Raw genomic sequence first — 17,241 nt, 5'->3', positions numbered from 1 at the left:
TATTTCAGGGCATGATTCGATCTGAAATAGCCTTCTAATTGAGAAAATCAATGTCTCAACAAGAATGAACAGCTGATAGAGTGGGATGGAATACAGACTTATGGGCATAAATGTAGCTCATGACGGTTAAAGAGAAGTCAGTGATCTATTGACTCTTGTAAGTATAGCTCTTATTTTCTACCCTATATCTTTTTTTTTTTTAAACCCAGTCCCTCTAATATAGTTTATAAAGCACAGAAATACTGATAGTGGATGCTCCTCCAATATATGCAAATAAGTTTATGTTTTAGAATAATCTCCTTTTTAAAAAAAGCAAATAAACTGTGAGTAAGCACTCTCAGAGTGCAGCCAAATTTCTGTAAAACTCTCCATGGTAAACATGAAGAAGAATTATGGTCCAGTTTATGAAAAGACACTCTTCTCTATCATTCCTCAGGAAAAGGTGACCCAGCAAGTCCTGAAAAGTGTGCTTTAAATTGTTTAGCAGTGAACTAAATGTGCACTGTTTTGTGTGTCCATTTCCAAGTTCTGAAGAAGGCAAAGCGTTGCCGTGTTATACCATTGTGCAGACCGTGTTCAAGTTGGGATCGAAACGTACTGCCTTCCCTTCAACTGACTTCGCATTGGTGTCATACATGGGGTTTTCAAACGCTGCTTGGCCATTGTTATTTTCATGTACTGAACATCCTGTATACTGTGTTTTGGGTGCAGTCCTGTTAATGAGAACACTGATTAGCTATGTGTGTTAGCTTTCTTCTAGAAACAGCAGAGTAGGTCTCAAAAATATCATACTTGAATTATCAGTGGGATTGGAAATATAGCTCAAACATATTAATTGAAAAATCAACTCAATATAGTCTGGAGTAACTTTCATTACTTAAATATATATAATACATATTATTATATAGCACCAATATGAATAGGCATAAATAAAATGTGATGATTCACATCAATTTTCTTATGAAAGACACACTTATGAATTAGTATGCACAGTATAAATGATGATAAAATTTAATGTCAATGTTATTCATTCATACATTCACCTAACAGTTATTGAACATCTCATGTGCCAGGCATATTCTTAGGTATTGGATATATCATTTTTAAAAAGAACATACAAAGTAGTTACTTTCTTGGAGTTCAAACTATAGTGACAGAAAATAATCAGCAATTTAAAAATAAATAAAGCAGGAAAAAATACAAGGTAAAGAGAATATTTTTTGCTGAAAAGGAAAATTGTTAATATGATAGAAGTAATTGAGTGCCACTTTAAGAGCAGTCACAGGAAAAACATCTCTGAGGAGATAAAATTTAATCTGAGACTTGAAAGATAAGAACTCAGTTCTGCACACTAATAAGCACCAAATGGAAAAGCAGTCAACTAATGCTGAGGCTTAATTCGAGAAAGTTCTTGGGAATATCCCCAGAAACATAGATTTTGATTTGCTAAAAATGATATACATTAGAACAGTTCGATTAAAATTGTTGAGGAAATGACTAGACTGATATCGTTCATGCAAATAGTTTCAAAAGAGTTTCTAATAATTGAACATGTATTTGGTTAACAAAGCAGATGGAATCTAAGCAGAGATGTGAAAATTGCTGGTCCTGAATTCTTCATTTCTTTATTTCTCATTCTATGACTAATGCTGATTTTTAATGTCTCTTTCCTACATCCCATTATATAATTTGCTTACATTTTTGATGAGACAAATGCAGACTTGCCCATCTCTGCTTCTGGGACCTAATTCCTAAAAAAGGAACATCTCAAAATAAATGTGCTTCTCAACTCTTGTTTATATCAAACACTGAAAATTCTCAATCATTAAGCATATTCCAAGTTTTGCTATTATATTATTTTACTGTCCCAAAAATATTTTCTAACTTTTTCTCTATACTAAAAATTGTTAGATGATTTCAAGGACAATTTTTAAATCTATCTTGTTTCTCTCAATTGCATCAACTATATTGTTTAATTGCTTTCAATTTTCTTTTTTCAGGTGTATCTTACGACATTTAGAATCATATTTGTCTTTCTTTTCTCATGCTAGATTCACATTAAAAAACATAAACATCAATTTCCTTCTAACAATGAATCAAAAGATGTAAGGGGCATCCTTCTTGCCAATATTAAGAAATAGCTTCAGGGAAAATCATATCATCAACCTTTGAAAAAGAAAAGTCTAGGCCTCCCTGGTGGTACAGGGGTTAAAGCCTCAGCACTACCAAGTTATCACTAGTCACTGTGGCATGAGGCCAATCACTGGCCAGGGAGCTAACCCACATGGTGCAGCAGACCGCTCCTATCTCTCCTGCTGCTCCCCTCAGCAGTGTATTTCAGTTGATTCCCCACTCTGTCTGTGGTGAATCCTCTCATCACCGGTTCCTCTGGCCTAAACCCAGGTTCTTGTATGCATAAATAAACAAATCTTTTTTTTTTTTTAAGATTTATTTATTTATTTATACAAGAGCTGGGGTGCAGGTCAGAGATGGGGGGGGGGGTGAGAGGATTCACCAAAGACAGTGCAGGGAGCAGAACAGGGCAGACTGACTGAAATACAATGCTGAGGGGAGCAGTAGGAGACACAGGAGAGGTCTGCCGTGTGGGACCCTCGCTGGCCGGCTGGGATCAAACTGGTGCTGCAGAGGCTGCGGACAGCTTCACAGCGCTGCGCCCAACCAGCTGCACCACCAGGGGAGGCCCAATCTTTTTTTTTTTTTTTTTAAGAAAAGTCCAAACCATTTTAACAATTAAGTTAAAATGGATCAAGTTCTAAATATGAGAGCTAAATCTATAAAACTCTAAGAAGAAAACATACAGCTAAAACTACTGGACCTCAGATTTGACAATTGTTTCTTAGATATGATTACAAAATCACAAGTAACAAAAGAAAAATAGAGAGTGTACACTGCATCTAAGTGAAAAACCGCTGCACATCAAAGGGCGAAGTCAAGAGAGTGGAAATAGGACCCACAGGCAGGAAGACATGCTTGTAAATCATATATCAAATAAGATAACTACTCAGAATATATAAACAAATTCCCCAACTCAAAAAAAAACAGTAAGACAAGTAACACAATTAAAAAATGGGGAAAGAGTTCATTTCTCCAAAGAAGACAGGCAAAAGGTCAACAACTCATGAAAGATGCTCAGTGTCACTGGTAATTAAGGAAATGTGAAATTAAACCAAAACAAGATGCCACATTACACTCACTATGATAGTTATAATTAAAAAACAGAAAATAACAATTGTTGGCAAGTATGTGAAGAAAATGGAAACTTCATACATTATGGTGGGGATATAAAATTGCAACTGTTGTACAAAACTGTATCAAAAAGGTGTGCAAACAAAAATGTGTACACAAATGTATTTAGCAGTATTATTTACAACAGCTATAAAGCAGGAACAATCTAAATGTCTATCAACTGATGAATAGATATAATCAAACAGAACCCATTCAATCAAAAAATGGAATATTTTTCAGTCACATAAGGGACTGATGCACATTATCATATGGATGGAATTGAAAACATGTTAAGTTTAAGAAGTCAGATACAAAATGCCACACTATTATGTGATTCCATGTATGTGAAATACCCACAATGGGAAACAAACACAGGCAGAAAACAGGTAATAGTTGACTGGGATAAAGGTGACAGGAATGGGAAGTTAATGTTCAACGAATGAGTGAAATTTCCACTTAGAATGATGCAAACATTCTGGAATTAATGTTGATGGTTTCATGATACTGTGTATGCACTAAATGCCACTGAGTTGTACACCGACAATTGTTCAAATGGTTTAATGTGTATTTTACCAGAATAAAAAAAGATTGTCATAACTTTCCTCATAAATAATTTAACTTTATCATTAATAGTCTGCTATCGACAAGATTAAAAGCTGTTAATACACAATTATTACAAGTTCCTATAATATTAATTGAATCATTCTTAGATAAATAACTGGCATTTATAATAAAAGCATTAGTGTTTAGAAAAATGCATTTAGGTAATTTCATTTAATTATTTGGTTACCTACATAATTTTTTTCTAGATACAGTATGCCCTCAACAGTGGAGAATTAAAGTAAAACACAGTACAGTCCTTCACTAGGATGTTGTAATGGGTGTAGTGAACAAAGAATTAGTAATAATACATAGAGTCATGTACTAGATACATCACAAATATAACATATTCATTACATAAACTCCAGAAAGCAACAGCAGATGAAAGTGAATGTTACAGGATTTTACCATCTGTCTGCCTGTGTGAAATTGGTGAATATTGTCATGTGAACTAAGAGAGTTAGACACAGTTTCTTTATACTTCTCTAAATAAATCTGGCAGCTGATATCACCTTTTCAATTTAAACCTTAACCTAAGTTTTGTAACTCTAAATTATCACTATGGGTAATGGAAAAATAATTTGTACAATTAGTTATGTAGCAGGAAATTGACAGGCAGAATGAGGAAGGGTTAAATTGAATGATCGGGGAACCTAACAGAGTAACATATCTTTGTGCATGTGGGGGTGGTGAAGGGATGGGCAGGGGAAATGAGGTTTTTATCAATTGTGATGATAGCTGGCACACAGAAATTGCAACAACCCAGAAAAAGTGGAAATTTGAATTGTAATTTAATAGTAAAGGAGTATGAAGGTTCGATTTGGGAAACATTTTGTACTTAAAATCAACAAACTTACCTTTGTTTATAAAGATAAAATCCAAATCCTGCAAATATAAGTGCAAAAAAAGGCACAAGAATAGCAATGGCCACAGAACTACTATTTGTACCATGAGGTTGATTTAAAGAATTTGAACCTTCTGACATATTCAGTCCTATAAAATAAAAAGGAAATTATAAATACAAAGTTAATTCTTTTAATCACAATTAATTTCTACATTCATGAACCAATTATTTTCTTCCTTTTTCAAGATAACTATTTGGACATGTATATAGTAAACAAAAATAATTCAGAAACCTTTCTACTTATTACCACACAATTTGACACCCTGTGTACTATGAGTATTTTTTCTAAGAAAGGACACAGAATAAAAATGAGCAGAGTCCTGAATTGAAGAATTTATATGACTGTGGGAAGACTTAAGAAATATAAACACGTTCATACATTAAGCAAGAATTAATGGTCAATGTACTTAGGTAGGGAAGGAGAAATTCCATCCCATGGAATTGAAGAATATTTCTCAATGTCCTACAATATGAGCTTGACTTTGAAAAATCATTAGAATAGTGAATAGAGGAGAAAGCAATACCATCTTAAGTCTACAAATGGGAAGATGAGTGGCATATTTACAGAATGTGACGAGCAATCAGTGTATCTGTGGAAAAGGACATGTTCAGAGAAGGAGGCTATAACGAGGAGTTATGGTTACATCATGAAAAGCATTAATGTCACTGTAAGGAGCTCAAACTTATTGCCCACTTACAGTGAGGAATAGTTGGAAGTGTTTTCGAAATAAAAGACACAATAATAAGATATAGGCTTTAGAATAGTGACTAAGATAGTATGGAATTGAGGAAGTCCTTACCAGAGCCAGGAAATATTTAGAAAGTTGTAGCAATAACTCAGATGAAAACAGATATTGATATATGAACTACAACACTAGGAAGAACATCAAAATAAAGATTTAAGGGAACATTCTGTGACTAAAACCATCAGAACTTGTTTGTGAGGTGAATGAGGTAAGTAGGCATAGTGTTAGAAGTGCCCTAGTTAGGACAAAGTAAATGTTGATGATATTAGCACAGTTAGAAAATGAGAAAAATCAGGTTTGTCAACATTTTGGCACAGGGACTGGTGGGAAATGGTAACAGTTCTTTTACAGAAGGGAAGAGCTTTTTTTTTTTAATAGGTTCTGTTTAGATATGTGGGTTTTAGACGCTTTGGGGAATGTTATTTGAAAACATTTTGCATTCAATTACATGATTGTGTTAATATACTGCATTAATGAATATTTTACCCTCTTTCTAAAACAAAATTTTAGGCAAGGTATTATCTGAAATGGTGTCATGTTATTATTGTTCATTTAGAGAAAAATAATTTCCCTATTTGATAATAATATTCATCTAAGCCATATCTTAGCACAGGTTGAAGAAAGTGCATTATTTTATAGCTTATTTTTCCAGTGATTCAGTATATTTTATGTAAAGGTAATAGGGCTTTAAAAATAAATGTCAAATAATTGTTTTACAGTTTGAATTCTTTATTTTAATGCCACAGTATAATAATGAGACACAGTACACCTTATGAAAATTACATACCAAAAGTTATTTTAAATACGCTGAATGAAGAATGATAGTACAATTTAGAAGAGCTGGAAATAAGAATGACAAAAACTGTGCCGCCCATCACAGAAAATTTACAAACCTGACAAGCATAAACCCCCCAAAATGGTCCATTGCTCAGTTATTTGCCCTTTCTAGACACTATGAGCATCTTAAAGTACTGCCACATTCCTAGAGAATTAAGAAAATTACAATATTCAAAATGAAAAGAATTATTTCCTTTCTTATGAGCTAGGATAAAATAATTTAAAGTTTAAAATTTTCCTTTATATCTATACCACTTTTTTTTCCTTTTAACTTGCTGAAGGGCAAGGCAGTTTGTCATGTTTATGAGAAATATGATGAAAAGCCAAACGCTGGACAGAGTTGGTTATTTCTCTGGACACAGGGAAATAATATTCTGAAGAAAGTGATTATTTAAAAGGTTATCAAATGCATTAGTGTATAGTCCTGACAATGCAAAATTCAAACTGTAGTAATGCTGCCTAATGTACAGAATCCACTGTATTTTTTTTTTTTATGATGTCTGGAGAAGTAAAGGAATAATATATGAACACATTACCCAGTCTTTGTAATCCAAACTGCCCATAATCTTTCCCTTGAATAAATCCTTGAAATACATATGTAGCTCCATCAGGCTCAGCAGAAACCTAAAAATATAAGTTTTATTAAATCTGCAGATTGGCCAAAATTGTTTTCCCAGACTTCACAGATATTATGCAGCATCCCTTCCTCGACAGTTTTCTGCTACGGAAAACCCAGCACATTGTACGAGTTTGTCATCACTTTTAAGTAACTATGTTATTGGGAAAAAGATCTTGGATTACTAAGATAAAGTTATAGATATATAGATTTATTTTAGCCTAAGAAACATCAAAAATGTCAATGACATGAAACGAATGAGACAAGTATCAATTAAAATAATGTATTAGTGACAATCTAATAGATTACAGTTCAGCATATATTGACTTCTTCCTTTTACCAACATCGATGGGGAGAATATAATTCCTATCTTATTGAGTTTAGCTTGAAACTATGATTTACTTTGGCCAATGGAAGTCATAATAGGTCAGATCCAAGTCCAGGCCTTCAGAAACAGGTTTCTTATTATAATAAATGAAAAAAGTTAGTCACAAAGATGACACACTATATTATTCCATAAATATGAAAATGAGGAACAGGGCATCTAAAAAGACAGAAACAGATGAGTGGTTGCTTAAGGTTGAGGTGGCAGTGAGGTGTACATGGGTGGGTTGATAGCTAATGGGTGAGAGTTTCTTCTTCAGGTGATGAAATATTCTAAAATCAACTGTGATTATGGGTACATATATCTGCAAAAACATTATCGTACACTTTAAGATGGTGTACAATAAAGAATATAACAATTATAACTCGATAGAGATGTAAAAGCCAGCAAATAGAATTTATGACATATCACATAAGAGGAATGAGCTGCAGGTAGCTGCAGTTCCTCCAGAATGGAACCCCAGAATGAAATACCTGGATAGACCTGAAATGTGTGTAGAATCCCCACAACTGACTTCAGATGTAAGAGAAAAAATGAAACACTTTTTGTTTGACCCTGAGATTTCTTTGACTGGGTCGAATGCTATAAATATTGAGCATTACATCTCATTTAAGGGAGTCTAAAATTTAAAAATTACTTCATAGGCATAGTGCCATTTGATATCACAGATAAGAATTGATACATTTCAGGGGTCCCAATGATTAGTAACATCATTTTACCCTGAGGTTTGCTCTATTTAATGTCAATAAGCTATATAAATCATCTTTGTAATTATAAAAGTTATAAAAAAAGGTTTAAGTCTTCATACTGAAAAGCTGAATATCATACCAACCCATGCAGGGAAGCCTGACATTTCATAGCAAGTGATTTATTCCCTTATTAGCAGATATCATACTCTGGGAATGGCCATTTTAAAAATAAATGCTTCTAAAAGTAAAAGCTCAAATTCTAACATTTTAATGGATGAATTAATGTCGTTTCCTAGATGAAAAAATCCAAATAAACAATATGAGTGCACTGAAGACATAAATTAGCCCTGATTCCATAAGTCACACTACTGACAGAGAAAGGGGGATATTATTTTTCCTTTAAAAATCAAACTTACTGAAACCTTAATCAACTTACTATCATCTTTCCTGCAAGGTATTCTTAGGATCGTTACTTTAGAGGATATGATCAGAGCTCCTATGTTCATTTTTCAGTTAAAAACTCCTGGCACCACATGAATATAAGACTTGCTGTTTCCAACTGTCAATTTAAACACTCCATTCCCTTAAGTTACTGACTAGGACATGGTGACTCTAGGCTGAAGCTCTGATGGTAACCTCTCCACAGGAATCAATACACATATCTTCCTCTCCACAGACAACTTTATAAAATATTTGAAATTTGAGCTTCAATTTAGTAGACCTTCTTATTTTTTTCTGATTCATATTGTTAGTGTTTTGCATATACCAGATACCATACACAGGGATCCCAGGCAAAGAAGGAATCATATTTTATCCAGATTTAGCTTCATAGTGCTAACTGCAAACAAGACACATTTTGATGAAACCAATGAAAAGCTATGTGCATACCTCCACACAAACATTACAAAAGAAAGCCAAACATTCCAGAATATAATAACCCTAGGTTTGACACTTTGTTAAATATTTATACTGGATAACTTTTTTTTTCAAAATAATTTACCAATAATAGTAATATTGCCTCTATATATGTATGTTTAATAGCATATATAGCACATATTATATAAGACATAGCACAAATGATGTGTGTTTGTACTGGCACCTTTCAAAATTCCCTTTTTCTGTAATTTTCATAACAAATTATAAATTTGTTGTCAAAATTAGTAGCAAATTTTACAGAACTCTACTTACAAAGCCATCCATGGCCCAATTTTCCTCCTTCATTTTCTTCATAGGACCATGAGCTGGTACTTTAATCAGAGAGATGTGTAACATTAGGCGAGCTTCCTGGCTTTTATATACCCCTGTAAAATGTAAGGACATTTTAGTATACTAATTTTCTAAATAGTTATGTTTTATTCCACTATCTATAACTTCTTAAATATATATAACTCATTATATATATTTATTTATTTTATTCTTATTTCTTATATAAAATAAGAATAAAATAAATAAATAAATAAAAGAATATAAAACATATCCAAGTCAAGGTTGCCTTCATCCCTAATGTTTTTTTTATAAACTGGCAATACACATTTATATCTGTAATCTGAAGCTAAACTATTTAGTTGAAATGTGACTCCTTAACTCACTTAATAGTTCACGTATGTAATAAATATCATAAAAATATGCTTCGAATATAAAGATAATGATACATAGATCTTGATCTAAAGGAAAATACAGCTAATAGGAAAAGACATAAAATTCATTAAAAATGATATTGCTGTGAAATGTTATGATTGATTTACAGGGGAAACAGTCACAGTAATTTAAATATTCATTTATTCTATACTTTTTGGAATTTGCTTAAAAAATTTTCTAGTTTAGAGGAAGCATAGATTTATTTTGCATTTAACTCTATTACAGAAAAACGCTTTGTTTCAAATTAAATCAGCAATCACAATTTAAATGCATTTCTCTTTGTCATAAAGTTTCTCTCAATTTATATACTTTAATGTATTGATACATATTTTAAAAAATTATACCAATACAATTAAAAAATATATTAACTTCTCTACTTGTATGTTTTAATGCAAGATCTATTAATAATACAAAATCATACTTGATAGTTCTAAAATTTAAAAAATCAATAGGTTTTTCAATTTTATTTTCCATTCTATTTATAAAACAGACAATTTGATCTTGTAACTACAAAGGATATATATATAGCCAAGATGTTTTATGTATATGCTTCATATGTACATTTATCAATATTTTTAGAAATAATGAATGGCAGCAATAACTCAAACATCAATTTGGCATTAATTCATCAAGGTCCATCTTATCCCCATGCTATTATAACTTCTGAGATACAGTAATTAACTGGAATGTAAGGAGATGTCCTCTTAAAGCTTATATTGTTGGAATATTCAAAGATGATAGGATATTATTTGACATGACAATACAATTTCAGATAGTGAAATAAAGAAAAATGAAGCAGGAAAAACTGTCTAACACTAAGAATATATCTGACTATGTAAAGAAAAGATTACTTTGATAAGGTTATCAGAATATCACTAAAGAGATGACATTTGAGAAAACATGAATGATAGACAAATCAGAACATCAAAAATAAAGAGAGAAATGTACATTATACAGAGGAAACAGAAACTAAGAAGATCAAGCAGGCGGATGGAGCTCTGGATTCATTATTCCCATTTAAAGTAGTCTAGTGTTAGACCTTTCCTGTCTTAAACTTTGGTGACCACCTAAACATTGTTATTTGAAGACATGACTTTGTAGCCATAAAATGGCTTGCAAATCACTGATCTGGTCTGTTGGGTGTGTTAGAGAAATTTACATATAATGGTCTATTAGAGAGACTTAAGTGTAATAAAGTTATTTTCAAAGTAAAAGTTTTATTGTAATTTATGATGCCTTATTCTACCTGTATAAAAATATTTTTGAGAGACTTTATTTCAGGATCACAAAGTTTTGTGTTTGTGCTACAATATTCATGCATCAATCAAAAACCTTATACAGTCTTATTTCTGAAAAAAAAACTATGGCTTACAAAAAATATAATATTTCACAATAGAAAAAAAAACTAATAAAAAGGATGAAATCACCATAGAAATAATGTCATGATGGGGCTTTTGGATGCTCTATAATGTGGTACCTGATAGTAGCAGTTCCATGTTGCTATTGCTGAGTGTAGCATTGACTCTTCCAGTGGAAGCATTGAAACTAGTAATTGTCAAGGTCATGGGCTGTTTCCTTCCTTTGAAATTATAAGAACCTTTCCATATATAATTCTGAGCAAAAACATCATCAGGAACTGTGAATAAATTAAATAACATACACATTAATCTTATAGTGCCCTGTAAATATAAACATTAGATTAATGAATAGTAATTTATTAAATAATGATATTTTGCTAAATACACAATACTGAATACTATAAAATGAATTCTTCATGTAAAAGTGTTTCCTTTTTTTAAGATAAATAAAAACTCTGAAAACATAGATTTGTACATGAGTCATCAATAAGAGATAGACAATAACAATTAAAGTCATGAGGTTATCTGTAGAGCACAGCTAAATAGTATATTTATTTATATTTGGTCTCCTATATATCTTTCAGAAAGAGAATAAAATTTTACTGAGCCAAGTCAGTTTATATGCAAGTGCCAAAGTCCAGCTCTGCTTTTAGAAGTGGAACCAATTCACAAGAGAAAGCTACTTCAATTGCCCTCTCCTCCCCTTGCAAAGTGTCTTTATAAAAATGGCAGAAGAGGTTAAGTATCAGCACTATGAAACTATCCATAGTCACTGCAGCATGAGTTCGATCCCCTGGCAGGGAGCAAACACACATGGCGCAGCACACCTGTCTCACCTGCTATTCCTCTAGGCAGTGTATTTCAGTCAATATGCCTGTTCTGTTCCCCACTCTGTCTCTGGTGAATCCTCTCACCACCCCCATCTGGCCTGTACTCCAGTTCTTGTATGCATAAATAAATAAATCTTAAAAAAATACCCAGTTCAATTATTACTATAATAGATGCTCCTGAGGAAGAACAAGTTTCCACTCTACAGACACCCGAGAAATCTTCTCTCAAAGGGGCCGAGCCTATCTGGGTTAATGAATGAATAATATAAAATCTAGGGAAAGCTTTTTTTTCCCTAACAAGTTATTGACAATTTATCACTTGATTTTCCCGCATGTTGTGTTTCTTACTACTCAGACAAAGACCTTGAGATTTCAAGTTTTCTTTGAATTGTATTCAGAAAGCCAGTGAAGTACAATTATTGGAGAGAATGAAAATAAAATATGCTCAAGAATTGAGTTTTTTACTGAGTGACTCTATCAACATGAGACTGAAGATTAAATGAGATACTACATATGAAGTATTTAGTTAAGTGTTAGTTGCTACCAATAATTATTGTTATTATGTAAATAAAATTCGGGGACTGTACATATTACAGTGTACTACATAGGTGTTTATATATACAAATATACATGTATACACACACATGCTCACACACATACATATATTTACTAGACATATAGTTTCATGAAAAGTCCATAGTCCTGATTCTGTGAATCTTTCCAAGTCTTGCTTCTAGTTTTAATCCTGCCCCAAATTTTAAAATACAGGTATATTCTCTGTGCACGGGGGAACCTTACCTAAAAATTTGATACTGTGTATGATAGAGCCTTGATTTAGTGAGCACTCCAAAGAGATTTTATTTTAAAAATAATGAAATTGGACATGTTTTCAGGAGGAAGTGACAGGTTAAATTGTTCAGCACTAGAAATGTAGGGAATTTTAGGGTAAACAAGCTCTTAGTTGTGGAGATAAGATGAGGAGCAAGGGAGAAAGATATTTTAACAGCAGTGCCTGGCAAATAGGAGGCATTCGATAAATAATTTTGTTGTTGTCTCTCTGATTGTTTATTTCCCCTGGCTTGTACTGTAATTACTCTTGGTTACACCCGAACCTTTTAATGAAAATCTGCTACATCTAATGATGTTGTCTATGGTGTTTAGGGAAATTAAGTAGTGTTTGTTGAAGGAGATGACAGAGAACTTCAATGGTGGGAGAAAATAGCAATGTAAAGAATAGGATTAATCATTAGTGTATAGTTAAATATTTAACAATTGGCTCTCTGAAAAAAACATACCACATTGATTTGTAGTATTTGCTAATTTCTAATGTTTAAATATTCACATAATGGACGATTTCAAGCTACCAACATAACATCAATGAACGTGGAGTTTGGAAGAATGCACAAAATTGTCTTTGGTGAGCCTCTCTCTACCACTTGAACATACCATCTGCAACTTCCACCTTGCCTGCACATAACCAAGAAATATTATTCATAACAGGATGGGAGTGGCAGTCACTATTCAGTCATTCATTTATATGTACAAAGGAAACGATAAGGCATTTTTACTATTAATTTTGCAAACCAGTATTTTGAAATTTAAATGTAATTGTGTGTTTGGTAATTCTTCACAAACTCTAAAGTGTTGTCCAACTATCATTTATGTGAATAGATATCTGTGAAAGGAGGACTGGTCATGATCTTTCAAGACACATTTGAATTTAAACTTCATTTAGAGGTTTAACAATATTACACAATCAAGTATAATGCTCCTGACTTTAGTATAATTGACAAATTTCAGTCTTGTTACTTTTGAGTAATCTAATCCCCATGGCTCATTCGTGATTTTAAATGAAGTGCTTCTTCTACTGTTTTCCCATTTAAGATGACATTTGCTCTAGAATTTTATAGATATTTTTACTCAGGTTAAAGAAATTCCTTTTGTTGCTAATTTATTTAGACTTAAAAATATTAATAAATATTGAATCTCCTAAAATATTTTTGTGCATATATTACAATGATCAAAATATTTTACAAATTAATCTCAGTGTGATAGATTACTTTTACAATTTATTTTACATCAAAGTAGTCCTGCATATCTATTATGAAACTAATTTGATAATGATATATCATCTATACCATAAAGTTGGATTTGATTTGTTAAGATTTTATATGGGCTTTTAAAATGTATAATCTTGCCTCAAGTGGGTCTGTGACTTTCCCCTTTTAAGATACCTTCAGTTGAGATATTAGTGTATGTTGGACACATGAAATGAATTTTCTTTTCTTTTTTTTTAAGATTTATTTGTTTGTTTGTTTATTTATTTATTTATACAAGCACTGGGTACAGTCAGAAGCGCAGGAGGGTGAGAGAATTCACCAGAGCCAGAGCAGGGAGCAGAGCAGGCAGAAGGACCAAAGTACACTGCTGAGGGGAGCAGGGGGCAGCAGGAGAGGTCTGCGCGCCAATCCGGACACTCCTCCGGTGGCCGGGGAGCAGCCTGGGATCGAACCGGCGCTGCAGAGGCTGTGGTCAGCTTCCCAACCCAGCGCTCAACCGCTGTGCCACCGGGGAGGCCCTAAAATGAGTTTTCTTGACCACAAGAGTTTTTATGAAATTGGGATGATCCAGACCCATTCTGTTCCTTTAAAATTTATTAGTAGTAGAAACATATGGTTCTGCTTTTTTGTGTGGAAACAGTTTTAACTACTACTTTATTGTTATATATTTATATAAATTATCTTTTATTAGTCCAATATGATACAATTTTGAGTATTTTTTCCATTTTAATTTTCTGTAGGTTGATGGTTATTAACAGTTTCCTGTTAATGTATTTCTAATTTAATCTACTCCTTATGTTTACATTTTCTTTTGTTACTGTTTATTTGTTTCTTTCTTGATAAATCTTACCAGAAATTTTTCTACTTTATTTTTTCAAAGAACTACTTTTGAATCTTCTGAGATTCTTCCATTATATCTTTGCTTTTTAATGTATTTGTTCATTTTTCACTACATCAATATATGCTTTTTTTAAGCTACCCAGGATACTATTTATATCTTCTTAATAGGGACACTTACCTCACTAACACTGAGGATTTCCCTTTTTCTAGTGTACTTAGAACAATATATTGCCAAACCATATGATTCAGTTTTCAAGTTTCTATAGTTTGTTTCCCCAGCATAATTAAATTATATTTTCCACTTTAATTTTTTCTTTTGTTAATAAGTTATTCATAGAATTAATTTTGTCCTTAGTTTCTAAACATTCAGGAATTTACATATATTCTTAACTTTTGATTGCATCATGGTTAGATGAGAACTAAATTCGCTTTGAAATTTGAATAGATTTATTTGTTATAGATTTCCCATATTCCTTTAAGAAAAATTATGTGCTATAATAATTTGAAGCAGAAAATTTTATACATGCATATTGGGTTCAGTTTATGAAATATGTCCTTCAGTTCTCTCTCTCTTTTTTTTTTTTTTTGGTCTACCTTATTTATTTAATGCTGACCACTACCAATCTTTTACTAAAGTCCATGTTTATATTTGAAATGCTGGAGCTACTATTTAGAACATTCATCAACTCCTATATAAAGCATTTCCCTTGGAAAATTTTTGTCACTGATAGACTTTTATGGTTTTCTGACTCCATTGCTACCCTTCTTTTGTGATGTTGATGTATTCTTTGGTTGCCTACACAAACTAGTTTTATAGAACGCACATTGAGAACGTCTGAATCTAACTAAAATTGTATCCTAACATTATTCCTGGCTCAATACAACTGAGCCAAATCTGTTTCCAATGTTAAGATTACATACCAGGCCTTTAATATTTTTTTATAATTTTTCATTTATATTATTTAAAGATAATAGTAATACTAAAATAGAAAGCACTCATATATTGAGCACTTACTGTGATTTAAGCATTTTTTAATGAAGTTCATTTATAGTAATTTAATATTCATGTCTTATGTGTAGATATAGAAATGGAGACGCAGATATATCAAATATATTTTCTATCATCATAGACTAGGGGACATATAACATTAGAATTACATCAAAACTGTGTGACTTCAAGCACATGTTTTAATGACTAGATTAGGGTCTAAAATGTATTTTTTAAATGAAATAACTGAAAATAAATAACTTCTAGAAATTCCTGAATTTTTATTCTTGTAATGAATGCATTTAGTTCTATTATAAAAAAATATATATATTGAAAAGTTTTATATATATATAATTTTCATCTTAATATGTTAAATGAAACATTGCCATTATTCTATGTCATTTGTTGATACACTTGAAGATAAGTCTTACTGAGAGAACTATAAATAATGTTTTTGGAATATTAAAATTCAACACCTTATAATACAAATTATCAAATTTCAAATTCCAAGTAATCAAATGCATAGCCTTCCCATACTGAATATATTTTTCTAAATAAATAGTCACTTTATTGAGAACGCAAGTAGCTCACTTTTATAAATCATGAATTCTAGAAAACAAATGAAAATACTAACCACTTAGCTTTGGGCTGGGCGTTCCCAGTGCAGGTCTAGGATCTTTCACCAATATTTTGGAACCAGCTATGAAAAGAAATGTTCACACAGGTTAATATAATTTATAACACATATCACACATCATAATGATATCACTGAAATAGGCAATACCAAAAGAAGAACACGGTGAAGAAAAATGTTATGAGTTTAGATTTGTATTTACTGAGTATTGAAATGTCTTTGAGGAACTTGAGAGGTTGACTAAAAAGTAAACATAAATGAGCTAGACATATTAATTTGTAAATAATCTCCACAGAGAAGACTATTGGAATCATTGATTGAATGAGATTACTTAGTGAGAGCATACAGAGTGAAAGGAAGAGAAACTTAAAAATAAACATTTTAAAAAGCATTGGTAGAAAAGAATAAAGGTGGCTGGCTAAAATTATGAAGGAATAAAATGTCATTTGTTTAAAAAATACTTGTAGAACACTTCAGTGATACAGATGGTAAAATTTTAGTTGTAAGCACATTGAACAAATTTTCTATATCTATTGAGAGTATTTTCTAGTTGAGGATGGATGGATAAAATGAAATGATAACAGAATGAAGAAAGACAATAACAAGTAAATAAGAGAATAATATCTTACATATTAGTGATATCTATCATGAAAATATTTTTAAAATAAAAAATAGTAATGTTCTAGCTAAGAGAAGAGAATATGAACTTTATTTTTTTAAAGATTTATCCATCCATGCATACAAGAATTGGGGTACAGGCCAGAGATGTGGGGGTGAGAAGATTCACCAGAGACAGAGTGGGGGGCAGAACTGGCAGACTGACTGAAATACATGCTAAGGGGATCAGCGGGCTAGGCAGGAGAGGTCTGC

The 17,241-nt window shown here is 32.0% G+C and overlaps 1 protein-coding gene across 1 annotated transcript in view; it reads right to left on the bottom strand.

Annotated features, from left to right (window-relative positions):
- Positions 1 to 553: 553 nt before the first annotated feature.
- The window catches only part of CSMD3 (CUB and Sushi multiple domains 3), a gene marked incomplete at both ends in the record, with an annotated part of 827,299 nt that continues 810,611 nt past the window's right edge, over positions 554 to 17,241 (bottom strand). The window contains 6 exons of the mRNA XM_084229760.1: positions 554 to 713; positions 4,704 to 4,839; positions 6,870 to 6,957; positions 9,212 to 9,324; positions 11,139 to 11,297; positions 16,372 to 16,437. Coding sequence (XP_084085886.1) covers positions 554 to 713; positions 4,704 to 4,839; positions 6,870 to 6,957; positions 9,212 to 9,324; positions 11,139 to 11,297; positions 16,372 to 16,437 — 722 coding nt within the window. The remainder of the gene's footprint in view (positions 714 to 4,703; positions 4,840 to 6,869; positions 6,958 to 9,211; positions 9,325 to 11,138; positions 11,298 to 16,371; positions 16,438 to 17,241) is intronic.

Source organism: Talpa europaea, assembly GCF_964194135.1.
Source record: "Talpa europaea genome assembly, chromosome: 3".
NCBI lineage: Eukaryota > Metazoa > Chordata > Mammalia > Eulipotyphla > Talpidae > Talpa > Talpa europaea.
The sequence above is the reverse complement of the archived record's forward strand: the minus strand, read 5'-3'. Positions and strand labels throughout refer to the sequence as shown.